Source organism: Meles meles, chromosome 5 (genome assembly GCF_922984935.1).
Source record: "Meles meles chromosome 5, mMelMel3.1 paternal haplotype, whole genome shotgun sequence".
Classification (NCBI taxonomy): domain Eukaryota; kingdom Metazoa; phylum Chordata; class Mammalia; order Carnivora; family Mustelidae; genus Meles; species Meles meles.
The window spans coordinates 114,280,311-114,294,426 of NC_060070.1; the positions used below are offsets into that span (position 1 = coordinate 114,280,311).

General features: G+C 42.6%; 1 protein-coding gene across 1 annotated transcript in view; it reads right to left on the minus strand.

Annotated features, from left to right (window-relative positions):
* Window positions 1-14,116, minus strand: part of COL9A1 (collagen type IX alpha 1 chain) — a 93,422-nt gene that overhangs the window by 59,422 nt on the left and 19,884 nt on the right. Inside the window, exons 6-10 of the mRNA XM_046005753.1 lie at window positions 4,956-5,039; window positions 4,193-4,213; window positions 2,651-2,725; window positions 2,278-2,313; window positions 2,092-2,154 (exon numbers count right to left, since the gene is read on the minus strand). Of these exons, the coding sequence (XP_045861709.1) occupies window positions 2,092-2,154; window positions 2,278-2,313; window positions 2,651-2,725; window positions 4,193-4,213; window positions 4,956-5,039 (279 nt within the window). The remainder of the gene's footprint in view (window positions 1-2,091; window positions 2,155-2,277; window positions 2,314-2,650; window positions 2,726-4,192; window positions 4,214-4,955; window positions 5,040-14,116) is intronic.

The following is a 14,116-nucleotide window of genomic DNA, read 5'->3' on the forward strand; positions in this document are numbered from 1 at the left end:
TCTCTAATTTTACATATATATATGTACGTATACATATATATATGTAAAATGTATATACATATATATACACATATATATATATGAAATATCCCATTTACATTTACACACACACAAATTCCATTTCGTAATAATGCTTATCTGTCAAAAACTTGACAGAGAAAAATATTACCAGTGGCGGAAAAAACTGCTTTCATATGAATGTTTGTGAAGATAAAGTTCTGTATGGGATGATATTGAAGCTGTGCTCTGAACTTTCATGCTGCTGCTTGGCAGAGAACACCAGACCTCAATAGTAATTTCCTTCCAACATTCCAATTACTCAGCTCACGAGACTCAAGGCATAATTCTACAAGCATAGCTGCCATGAATCTTTTACATTTTCTGTCAAAAAATCTACTTCACTTAAGATAATTACCCTTTAAATCATGTTTCTTCCATATTTTTCCAAACATCATCTGATTAACCATTTGTTAACATTACCAAAAAAAGTATAGCTTTGCAATGAACCAAAGAGCAGAAGACAAAGAGGTTGGAGGTTTAAGGTCCCACCATCACAGGCCGGCTCCCCTAACAACAGATCATTGGCACTCTCCTGTTACCTAGCTCCCCTATGATAAGGGACAAACAAAGAAAACTCTGATGCAGCTACTCATTGTTCGTTATTCTCAATGTCTAGTCTCAATTTAAGGTAAAAGATTTGTTTAAAATGTCAAATGAGCCAAAGAGTACAGTAAGACAGAATTTTGTAAGTCCCCTGTGGCTCCATGTCAAAATCTGGTGGAACCATACCAATATTTACCAATAATTACAAAATATCAATTATATATTATTTTTATGATCCATTTAATTACCCATATCATTTTTCTTGGCTGGCAATTCAGATACTAAAAATTCACTATCACTCTTTTCCTCTCTTATTTCCTCTGATTATTCATGTATTTAAGATACTCATTTGTATCCCTATGAGACAAAACTATCTGGAAAGAAAGTGAGTGTAAAAATGAAGAAATCTAGTTTGTTTAAGATTTTACTTATTTACTTGACAGAGATCACAAGTAGGCAGAGAGGCAGACAGAAAGAGAGGAGGAAGCCCGCTCTCCGCAGAGCAGAGAAGCTGATTGCAGGGCTCGATCCCAGGACCCTGGGCAGAGGCTTTAACCCACTGAGCCACTCAGGCACCCCAAAGAAATCTCGTTTCTCTCACTATCTTAGCCACTAAATAACTCTGGGTCCCTGAGGAAACTACTTGTCCTCAAAATTATTCAGTGTTCTTATCTGTGGAGAATAACATTAACCAAACTTGCCTTCCAGGTTATTGTAAGGTTAAAGGTAATAATGTTTGTGACTGGCTTGAGGAAAAAAGTTCTACACAAATGCACATTAGTATAGTTAACTTTTTGCTTAGTATAGTTAACTTTCTGTTGTAGGAAATGCCTAAAAGACTGGCACATCCACAGAGGTCTTCCTACGATTCTGTAACTACAGACCCAGACAAAAACTCCTTGTCATGGTTAACCATGTTGTACTTCTAAAGATTTTTAAGCACTTTCATTTGTTTTTCTAAATTTTCTGTTTAAATGGGGAAATTATTTTATAAAGCAAAACCAGGCATTGTCTTTATAACCTGGCGCTGAAAGGTAAAGAATTTGTAGTATGTTGAGCATGCTGCAAAAGCACCTCACAGAAGCCCCAAGAGCGCCCCGCAAGATTCCTCTTCCCCCAGCACCCCCTCCCTCCCCCCGTGCCAGGAAGTGGGGCTGAGAGTTCAGGCAGCGAGCGAGGAATGGAGGGTTAGGGGCAGGCCCCGGAACGCAGGAGGGTTTTCTGAGAGCAGGGAAGGCCAGCGCTGGATGCCCTCCCCAGGGGGCCTCGAGCTATGCCCACCCTCGCAGGACCCTTTGCAGAAACTACCGCCTCCACGGCACGCGGGGAGTACAAGGCCCAGTTCAGGGCCACAGCCCTGTTTCACCGTGGATTCCCGCAGCCTGCAGGCCTTCAGCCTATGGCCACGTCTCTCCTGCCCGTACCCCCACCCCCACCGCAGCGCCCGCCCCCGCGCCCGCTTCCACGTGCGCGCCTGCGCCTACTCACGTCAGCGCCCGGCGTGCCTGGCCTGCCCGGAGCTCCTGGCTTGCCTGGTTCTCCAGGAGGACCCTGAGCAGGGAGGGGGTGAGGCCGGGACAGAGAAAGATCCAAAGTTGAGACTCCTGGGGCTCACGTGGCTGCAAACCACGTCCAAAGGAAAGAAACGAAGAGCGAATGCGCTGATCAACTTACCGGGGGGCCCGGGGGACCCTTTGGACCTCGGTCACCCTGCAGGGGTAGTAGAAAAGGCAAGAGTAGTCCGTGAGTGGGAGGCGCTGAGGACCCAGCTGGGAGACTCCCACGCGTGTTCACCACACACCTCGGGGACGGGGACAGGGTGAGGCTAAATGGCGGAGATTCTTGACCAGCGGAGACAACTGGATGTGTCTACCTCGTTCCTCCGGGAGTGCCCAGGCTTCTAGAGAGGCTCCAACCCAGCTCTCACCCATGCCCTAGCCTGCCTCTGGACCGCGGGTGTCTGGCCCCGACAAAAAACCCATTCCGCTGGAGAAAGGGTAGGAAAAGGCGGGACTAGAGGAACAGAGGACTGCAGATCGAAACTTACGTCGATGCCATCGATGCCTGGAACTCCAGGGGGACCCGGGGGCCCGGGGGGACCCTGCTGGCCCGGGGGGCCTCTCTGACAAAAACAACACACATGGGTTAATGGAGCACGTTGGGCAACAACGAGAAACTGGCGCGATGTCCTGAGGCCCCACCTCAGGTAAGGACACTTCCCTTTGGAGGACAGAGTCTTGAAATCCGGAAACGAGTATGAAACTCCCAAACCACCCCAGGTTTCTTTGATTCCTCCATATTCTGAATGAGGCTTACTAGTGTGGTTAGAGCAGAATCTGGGCCCTAAGGTGGGCGCTGGGGTCATACGGACTGACCCCTAGAAAGACCATTAAACCAAAAGGAGGGTCTTGAAGAAGGGACGGCCTGACACTTTTTTTTTTTTTAAGGGACTTAGTAATGAAAATGGTGGCCATTCACCATCAAGGTTTGATCAGCAATTGAGGGTGTTTTGGCTAAAATAGAACCGCTCAGAACGGGGGCGCTCCAACGCAGATCGATTACAGGATCGTTTTGTAAATCTTTCTACATTCAGTAGAAATCAGGGAGAAATGCTGGAGAAAAACTGGGGAGGGTTGGGGCAAAAGAGCTTTGAAACCCAGGGAGGGCCTGGCCTCACTTCGATTTACCTGCATTGACACTCTCTTGCATAAGGTCTTTGCACCCCGTTCTAAAACTACACCAAATTTCAGCTGACACTAGGGTATTACCGCTTTTATCGCTTGCAAACAGCTAAGCTTTGATGGTGCTAGAGGGAATACTGGCGATTGAAAATAGTGTGAGCATGTGGCTTAGGGAATGTGAGATTTTTTTCTCTCTCTCTTTCTCTCTTCTAATTTAAAAAAAGGAAAAAAAGGTGGGGGGGAGCTTCTTTCATCAAGGAAACTTTGTTTTTGTAAACTCCAATGACCAGACAGGTTACAATGGGGTCTTTGTAAGTGAAACCTCAAACCGCCACTGGGCTCACCCGCCCCCGCCTGGTCCTCTCCCGCGCGGGAGGGAGGAGACGCTGGAACCTTCGGGAAATTGCTGAAATTTTGACTGATGCCAGCCAAGGCCGCCGGGTTCCAATCCCAGAGCGGCGGGCACAGGTAGCGGGGGCTGGCGGTTTAATGCTGCCACCGCGGGCTGGTGGAGCTGACAGGCAGCTTCAGCGCCGCTAGTCTGAATTCCCGCCTTCTCCAGAAAGGCCTGCTCTTGAATGCAACCAGGAGTGGCTGGGTGGGGGATTTAAGCAACCCGGTAAACCGCCCAAATTTAGTGGCCGGTCCCCAGTCACTAGTGGCCTTCAGAACCTCAGTCTGCAGTTTGGGGGCCCAGGTGGGGAAGGAGACGCCTTTCCCGACCTAAGGGTCATGTAGGGTCCCCGACTCCGACGGTACTCGCTGCAGGTGCTCAGGGCTGGAGGGAGGACACCGCTGCAGAGCCCAGGGAAGGCTCTGCGCCTTCCCCACAGCTCCCGCGATGGCTGTTCCTCCACTTTTCCCTGGGTGCATTGGAAAAATGCAAGCACTTCTCGCCCTCCGCTTACCTGGTCGGTGGTCTCGCTGGGCTGGAGAAGAAAAGACAGGGTAAAAGTGAGAAGGCTCTCCCCACCCCCCACACTCTCGCACAACTTACTTGAGCCATGCACAAGCAGAGCCCAGACAGCAGCAGTCGCAGCCCTAGGGCCCCTCGATCCCGCGCCGTCCAGGCCATGCCCGCCACCCTCTACTAATCCCCCGGACGGACTCTGCCTCCTGCCGCCCCGCTAGGCTTCCGGACCCGTCACACGCATAAAGTGGCTCTTCTCCCCCTCAAAAAGTGCCCCCGGGAGTAGTTAGTCTTTGCAAAGGTGCCCAGCCAGGAGGCGTACGTCCCTCCTGTTTATGAATGGCCCTGGAGAGGGTCCTGGGGATTGGAGGAGAGCTAGCGGGCTGGAGGACGGATAGAATGACAACAGTCCCCCTTAACCCTTTCCCCGCCGCCACACAGGCAAGGCCTAAAGGCGCACCTCTGCCTCTCCTCCCAAGTGTAGTCTCTCACTGTCTACTGTGAGCCACAAATGGACAGCCAGGGTTCTTGGGGAGATGTTTGGGGGAGGAGCAGTGAGGAGCCACACCAAGGTAGAACCAGACACCTGGAGGTGATTTCTACTTGCCAGGCTGTGGTGGCACCTGTGCTTCCTTAATATCTATCTGGTTCCTGCAGTAAAGGCTGAACTGGAGAAAAAGAGTGAGGAGGTGGGGAGTTTAAGGAGGTGGTGGGAGGTAGGCTAGGTGGAAGTGTCCCTTGCAGGTGGTCAGCGGACTCACAGTTATTCGGACTGGCAGCTCATGGCAGGTTTCTCTCCTGGGGCGTAGTGGGTCACAATGGATCAGCATCCACTGAAGTTCAAACTGGGGAAAGACAGCAGACAGTCCATTCAGATTCTTTTGGAGGACAGAAGCAGGTTATTTAAGCGAGAGATAAGTTTGTAAGTGTGGTCCAGTTGTTAAGTGACCAGAGACCAGTTTGAATTGGTTGACTTCAAAGGACCTGTACTGTTGTTCCTTGAATACAGATTTAACAGTGGAAGTGGGCTGGAAGCCCTCCCCAGGTTTCTGTGATGATTGAATGTAGAGGTCTAGCTCTGCAGGGTTCCAGCACAGCCCTTGGCAGGAACAGACCCCTGGCACTGACTTTCTATTTCTGTCCTTCCACATCCTCAAGATGCAGATTCTATTAAAATGAGGCCGTGTGAGAACAAGAACTGGCCAAGTCACAAGCCAGTGTGAGGGTCTAGACTGGAACCCAGGCCTACTAAACTTCACAGAGAACATATGCACTAAGAGTTTACATGGGAGAAGATTAGAGACAGAGACAGCCAAAGAGGTGGCACCTAGGAGGAAAAGAGAGGAAAGAAAATCCAGTCCTACAAGAAATTTGCATGCTAGAGAAGACATTCTCCATGGAGTATTCACAGCTTAAAATGGAAACAGAAAGGACTAGAAATGGAGGGAATGAGAGGGAAATCTAGAACTCGGGGAAAAAACAAGAGAATAGGAAACATTTAAATTTGGTGTTATCTCATTCATTGGTTGAAGAAATACAAGGTTTTCAGACACTTGAAATCCAAATGTGACCTGACAAGTTCTTACATTTTAACGGGTGTTAAGAGAGAAAGAAGAGAACAGGAGAGAAACATCACAACACAAGAGTGACCAGGTCTGAAGCTGAAAACTTCAGGTGACAAGGTTAAAAAAAAAAAAAAAAAGATATACACTACCCAGCACCTCCATTCTGGCCCATCTTCTTAAATTGAGGAAATTCCTTGCTAGTCATCTCAAATCAGATCTGTATTTCTTGGTCAGTTGATTCTTGTGGCATTATGCAAATGTCTAATTAAGTATCAAGGTCCCAAATCTAAAACATTATGTGTTTTCTTTCATCCAATAGTGATTTACACTTCATCCCACCTGCCAAAAGATCTCTAGATCTACTGGATCTAGCATTAATTTAGATACATTTTTTTCCATTTTTATGGAAACATCAGAGTTGAGGTTACTGAAGGAAAGATCAGACTTGGAGAGGATGAAGGAAGAAGTCCTTGCCTTTTACCCATAATGAAGGGAAAGTCAAATAAGGGAAGTTTTCATTTTATAAAGGGGTGAAAATGAGACACTAGGCCGTCAGATTCCTGCATTTGTATCTCTTCTTAGATGATTCTAACTGTCCTGGTTGCTCTCAACCTACCATGGCTCTTTTCCAGAAAACATGGATATCTGGAAAAATGAGGTAAGTGGGATGAAAAGAAAGTGAAGAGCTAAACGAAGATATATTTTAAGATGGACAGTTCTCTAAAAATTGTATGAAAATTATGTATTCATGGTATGAATTATTTAACAATAATATACTGACATCCTATAAAAGAACTGCTTTTCAAGCCACACAATTATCTTACAGTTAAGCACATCACTTTGTCAAATACTTTATCTTTATTAGAGCAGTCTCATTTGCTTGGGAAGGATTTTATTTTAGTTTTGTTCTTAACTGCAGTGGAAATTTTAATAAGAAGATAAAAGAAAGAATGGGACAGCCTTCTCCTTCATGACTACTAAATACCTAGCTGTGCCTCAGACAACACTTTGAAACTGTCCACACATGAGTAAAGTGGGGCAACGAGGTGAAATCACTTGCCACAGATCACACAGCTAGGAAATGACAGAGCTAGTATTCCAAATGGGCCTAATTGTAAAAGAAGGGCTTTCGGGGTGCCTGGGTGGCTCAGTGGTTTAAGCCACTGCCTTCAGCTCAGGTCATGATCTCAGGGTCCTGGGATCGAGTCCCGCATCAGGCTCTCTGCTCAGCAGGGAGCCTGCTTCCCTCTCACTCTCTCTGCCTGCCTCTCTGCCTACTTGTGATCTCTCTCTGTCAAATAAATAAAGTCTTAAAAAAAAAAAAAGAAGGGCTTTCTCTACTCCTCACTTAGCCTCCCCCAAGAATAATCCATCTCCAGAAAGAGCCATCATTTTCAAAGCCAGTAACCAAGGAATTTGGTGATTGAATATTTGTATTAAAGATGAATAGAAAAGAAAAATGATCTAGAAATTAAAACTTTGTAAGCTTACGTCCAACATCTGCTAGAAAACTTGAAAACAAGACTAAGGAACTTCCCTAAGAAGCTAGACCTCTCCCTGCTTGCATGAGTATTATGCATATACATCCAAAAGCAAATTTCTAATGCTTCTTCAAAAACTGACAACTAATTCTATATGCAGATACATATACCTGTGTATATGTATAATGAAGTATCAAATAAGAAAGAGCGCTATAATTCTAGTTCTTCAATGATTAGATAAAAATATTACTGGAATAAGAGACGGTATCTCGCCCCCCCCCAACTCTCAAAATAAGAAAGACCATTCATATATTTTATTCACTAAGTCCTTTGTGAATTGGAAATGCATTGTATATGTTTGATATTTTGATTCTCAAAAAAATTCATAGCCTAATCATCTTGAGAAACTTTAATTGTATGGCTAACCAGGAAACCTATCTCCTTTGTTTAGATATTTCATCAAAGTTACTTATTGTAAATGCAAAGTAATTCATTAAGCTGTTTTCAGAAAAATGTAATTCTCTCTGGATAAATGGGTACACCTGCTTAAATATGCAAGATGCAACTGTGGCACAGGATAATGGGGGAGTGAAATGTAATTCATCTGTGAATACAGGCTGGGTTGTTCAGAGTGCCACATAGATCAAAGGTTTCTGCACACATCTGTGCATCCACATAAACAGCACCTACGCACTAATAATCATCTATACAACATTTTTTGGCATGCAATATGAATTCCAATTTGCATGTTAATTATTTTGAAGGAGGATTGGCAGAGTTCCTTACTGAAAGTCACTTTCATTACACATCTAAAATGCTGATTTCCACACATTTCTCATCTTCATACCTGGAATCACTGTTCTCTTTGAATACTCACTGACAAAATATATGTGACAAATATTTTAATTTAGTCCTTCAGTTAACATTTTTGAAGCCCTGATATAAGCTATGAGCTAGGGAAATATTCTAGGGAAACCAAAGATATTCTCCTCCCCCTAATGAGTTTACAGTTTGTAAGACTTGAGAAAAATACAAGTAGAGAAATAAGAAAGGTTTTTTTTTAATCAGTTAAACAGAATGCCCTAGCACAATTCGTTCTTCTCAACATAAATACATCACTGTTGTCTCAGGAAGAACTGAGTTGTGTGAGTGTAAGGTGCCTGATGTCATCCAGATTTGGCATTATCCAATTCTTTTCTATGGAACATTAAGGTATAATTCGATCCCCTAAGCCAGAGTAGTGTCCAGCAGACAACACATTGGAACAAGAAATTTTGGCACCAACTCTCTTCTCTTCTAATAGCACTAGTGATTTCTACTTATTTTTCTAGGTTGTTGAGAAAAATTAATAAGGTATTTAAGTTTTCAATAAAAATTAAGCAAAACTAATGGCAGACAACGATCTTTTCCTCCTGAGAGAATTCTAATGGCAAACTGTAGAACTTCGTTCAGTATTAATGAGAGTAGCACAAGACTTGATATTTTTGCATACCAAATTATGTTTAAATTTTACAAGTATAAAATACCTAAAAACTAGCTCTTTAAAGATAAGTTTTTTTAAACAGGAGAAATGTTTCATTAAGTTTTTGTCTACTCAGTGGCAACAAAGATGTAAAGAAATACTTGAACTCTGAGATCTCATTTTTCTTTTCAGTTTATGCCAAAGTGTGGGTTTCTACCATCATGAGGGACCTCCTCCAAGTGAGGCTTCCTAGTTGCCAAGCAGGAGGCCCTGAGCTGCCCTGAAATCAGAAAGTTCCCTGACTCTCTGTAGACTAGGCCCTGCCATTCCAGACATAGTGCTGAGAATTGTCATTAACTATGAGTAGGTGACAGTCTTCTGAACCATACCAAGGACAGAGTCAGAACAGTGAAAGGAAAGAGCAGCGGACTTAGAGTTAGCAGACCTGGCATGTAGTACTTTGTTCATCTTTTTGTCCAGTGTATCTTTACATAACACACTCATGCGCTTTGAGCTAGAAACTATGGAAGACACAAAAATATTTAGTACGTAGGGCAGCATCTAGGCCAAAAACTGCTTTTGACGGAGTATAGTACCGAAGTTGATGTACAACGTGGCTAAGGTCATCAGCAAGAGGATCTTCTAACCTGTAGCACGTGAGGGAGGCCCTGAAGAGCAGTTGAGATGCCCATAAGCAGAGACAGGGAGGGTAAAGGTAGAGTTCTAAAGAAAAGAGGTAACACAGCACAAGAGGAGGAAGTGAGGTATGCAGAAGGGATCCGATTCTCCGTGGCAGACGGCAGACATTAGACGTTTCTGTCTGTTGAATTCTAAGCTAAGGAATTTGCGTAGCATTAGATAGCTAGTTACTGGACCATCATCAAAGATGTTTCTGCACCAGGGATATGGATGGGGAGAGATGGCCTAATTTAGAAGGGCAGTTCAAGGGGATTCACACGGTAATAAATGCCTGATCCTTGGAGTCAGAAAGAGGCTACTTTAGTAGAGCATAAAGGAATGTTACACCCTGAGCCATGGTGAGGCATCCTCAGTTATGTGCCCATTAAAAAAAAAAAAAAATCATCCTCTCATGCCACATCCCCCTTCAGCTGCCATCCCAAACCTTTCCAACTGAACTTTCACTCCCAATACTCCAATAGGTCTTTTTTCAAAGCCACTCTCTTGGGTTTCTGAATCCAGTATCAAATCTCAGCCCTCATCTAATTTGAACTGTCCACAACATTTGAGTTAGTTGACCATTCTATCCTCCTTAAAATTCTATTTCCCCTGACTTTCAGGGCACCAAAATCTCCTGATTCTCTCTGATATCACAGGCTACTCTTTCTGGTCTCTTTGGCAGACTCTCCCTCTTTTTGGCAACCTTTAAATGTTGGTTATTTCACAGTTCAGTTCTAGAATTTCTCAACTGCATTCATTGCTCAGTGACTCATCTCACTGCATGGCTTTAAATACCACATATATGCTGACAACTCCTAGAGTTCTGTTCCCAGCTGGGCCTGCCTGTTGAACACAGAAGAACATATCTAACTTCTTCCTCAGCATCTTCTCTTAGGTGTCTTAAGGGTGATCAAAATCCTGGCCGAACATGCACCCAAATACTTATAGCAGCAATGTCCACAATAGCCAAACTATGGAAAGAACCTAGATGTCCATCAAGAGATGAATGGATAAAGAAGATGTGATATATATATATATATATATATACACACACAATGGAATACTATGCAGCCATCAAAAGAAATGAAATCTTGCCATTTGCAATGATGTGGATGGAACTAGTGGTATTATGCTTAGCGAAATAAGTCAATTGGAGAAAGACAACTATCATATGATCTCCCTGATATGACGAAGTGGAGATGCAATGGGGGGTAAGAAGAGAATAAATGAAACCAGATGGGATCGGGAGGGAGACAAACCATAAGAGACTCTTAATGTCACAAAACAAACTGAGGGGGGCCGAGGGGAGGGGGTAAGGGAGAGGGTGGTGGGGTTATGGACATTGGGGAGAGCATGTGCTGTGAAGTGTGTAAACCTGACGATTCACAGACCTGTACCCCTGGGGCTAATAATACATTATAAGTTTATTTAAAAAATTTAAAAATTTTTTAAAAAGGGTGAACTTTCACAACCTTTTACTAAGAGCAACTTAGTTCTTAGCAACTTAATTCTAGCAACTTACACTTCTCTTTTACTAAGAGAAGTCCTCCAAGTAAACATCATTTTTACAGAGAGAAAGCTGAATTCTAGGTTTGCATTACTGTAATATTTGATTCTAAAGGGACCATAAGCTTATTTTTATAATCTTATGAATAAGCCCATCAAAATGGAGACAGATTTGGCAAAATTTTAACACGGATTCATGTTTCTTTTTATATTATCTTGTCTGGAACTTTCTTCAAGCTGCAAAACCTTATTACTATGATAATAAAAGATTGTTCGAATAAAAGAAAAAATCCTGGCCGAACTTAAATATTCCAAACCAACACTTGATAGTCTCTGTGATATCTGCTCTTCCCATCGTCTTTCCCTTCTCCATAAATTGTAACTATATAATTCTGATTAATCAGTCTAAAAATATTGGTGCCACTCTTGATTTTGTTTTCTCTTACACTTCAGATCTGTTTACTTTATCCTCAAAATGGGTCAGGATCTGACCACCTTGTACCATCTCCATTACTACTGGCCCCTTCCAAACCAAGACCAGCCCCTGCCTGAGTTATTGCACTAGTCTCTAAAGGTCTCCTTTTATTGTGCCCCTAAGTGTTCTGTCCTTCTCTCCTCCTATATTATATTGCCAAAATAGGAGCCAAGGAGATATTTTCAAATGAGAACATATTACTTGTCTGTCCAAACCCATCCCATAGCTCCCCATCTCACACAGCATGAAAGCCAAAGCGCTAACACAATTTCCCCACCCTCACTTCATCACGTTACCTCTCCAGGCTCCTTGGCTAATTCTCTCAGTCTCACTTCAGGTCTCCACGCCCTCCTCAAACATAGCAGACAGTACCAACATCAGTCCCTTTTCACTCCATAGTCTTTCCTTCTAGAACCCTCCTCCCTCCGAGAACAACATACTAATACCCACAGCCCCTTCAGGTTTCTGTTAAAATGTTCTTTTTTCAGTGAAGCCTTCTCAACAGGCAGCCAGTTTCCTGCTTCATATTTCTCCACAGTATTCATGAACACCAGGCATACTATATACATTTCCTCATTTATCCATTTGTGTCCATCTCCTCTCCCCAAAATGTACGTAAACTCCACTGGAGCTTTAATTTATGCTTATAACTTAACAGAAGTTTAATAAATAGTTATCAAATGTTAATTAATGAATATATAAAAATGCAATGAAATATAGTGAACTACGAACTGATCGTATTTATCAATTGATAGTATTGACTTTTGACCTTCCCCTCTCTGCATTTCAATTTCTTCACATGTAAACTTAGAGATTTGGAGTAGATAACAATCAAAGTTTCCTCTAGCTTTAAGAGTCCATGATTCCATTGACACCACATTGTAACCAAAGAAACCAAACACACAGAGATTAACACAAAGAGGAGGAAAAATAATGTTGAATTACTCTCCTGATTTACAACCATCCAGTCTACATAACAAAGATTTCTTTATGATTTAAGCCCATATACACTTTAATAGAAATAGAAAAACTAATATCACTGATTTTTTTTTTTATTGCAACAGTATGGGCACAGCTGAGGCCAATAAAAAATTTTAGTGTTTTCAATTTTCCATTAAAAGCAAGTTTGGCCCTCATTTCGTTTATATTCTAGTTATCCATAATCCCTTCCTCTGATTGGCCCCTCCTATGTTAGCAGATTTTTTTCCTGTGTGCTTGTCATTTCATTGCCACCTAGTGGAAAATCCAGCTGATATTGTTAATACGGTTTACAATGCAGCCGACTAGATTTTTTTTTTTAATGATTATTTATTTATTTATTTGACAGAGAGAGAGATCACAAGTAGGCAGAGAGGCAGGCAGAGAGAGAGGGGGAAGCAGGCTCCCCGCGGAGCAGAGAGCCCGATGCGGGGCTCGATCCCAGGACCCTGAGATCATGACCTGAGCCGAAGGCAGCGGCCCAATCCACTGAGCCACCCAGGCGCCCCCAGCCGACTAGATTTTATCTCCAAAAAATTGTCTTCTCAGTCAGTATTCAAAAATATTCCATCAAATCACACCAAAGTGTTATAAAGAGAATTTCCTGTGGTGATGTATACATAACATAACTATTTCTTTTGTATTTATTTCATACTTACATGTGAAAGAGTGTTTGTAAAAGGTGTATTTGTCAAAAAACAACTTAATAAGCAAACCTAATAGTTTAGCTATTATGCATAGCAGAGAGTATGCATTTCTTAAATCACTGAAAAATAACTTTTCTACAATATTTCTTTTTTTTTTAAGATTTTATTTATTTATTTGACAGAGAGAGATCACAAGTAGGCAGAGAGGCAGGCAGAGAGAGTGAGAGGGAAGCAGGCTCCCTGCCGAGCAGAGAGCCCGATGCGGGACTCGATCCCAGGACCCTGAGATCATGACCTGAGTCGAAGGCAGTGGCTTAAACCACTGAGCCACCCAGGCGCCCCTCTACAATATTTCTTAAGTACTGAAAAGAATATTAACTACAACCTCATAGTTGATTTTCCCATGTTATCATTTATGAAACTTACACTGTTTCTGTCTGTGGAGATTAGTGTGATTTAATTCTATGGAATAGAAAAAAGAACAGATAGCTTCTCTATCACTAGTTTTGACAATTCTTTCTATCTGCTCTCATATTTTCTCTGAATTTAACAACAAAGAGTGGCACTCTTGAAATATACTTTTAAAGATACTCTATCTTCTGATTATTTTCCACATTGGTTTATTTTGAATAAGCATAGGTAAAAAAGAAAAAGGTTTTGAAAAATCATGTATTTGTAAAGCCACATAAACGTGTATCCTGCTTTAAGCCCAAACCCCTAGCGTACATCCCTGAAAAAGGAGAAAGGCTAACTTTGTTTTCTAATAGAGCTGTACCAAATAACTCTCCTAGGCAATCATGCTGGACAAACAATAAAGAACCTGTCATAAAATAACATGTTTTTATGGTATGCTGCCAGCAAACTGAGCTTTGCAGTGGGATAAATGGCACCATCCTAAAATATCGGCACAAAGGAGAATAGGAAATATGGGATTTATTGCTTTAAAATCAAACTAACAATGTATTACAGCAGTATATTGGGAAAAAATATAAAATGCTCTGAGCCCACTAAATAACCATGAATGATGAGAAGGTGTTTGAGTTGTAGATCACGTGAGCAGCTATACTGCAAGCTTTATGAAAAACCTCTTGAAATTGGTTTCCTTCTCCAATTTAGAAAAGGGAAACGTA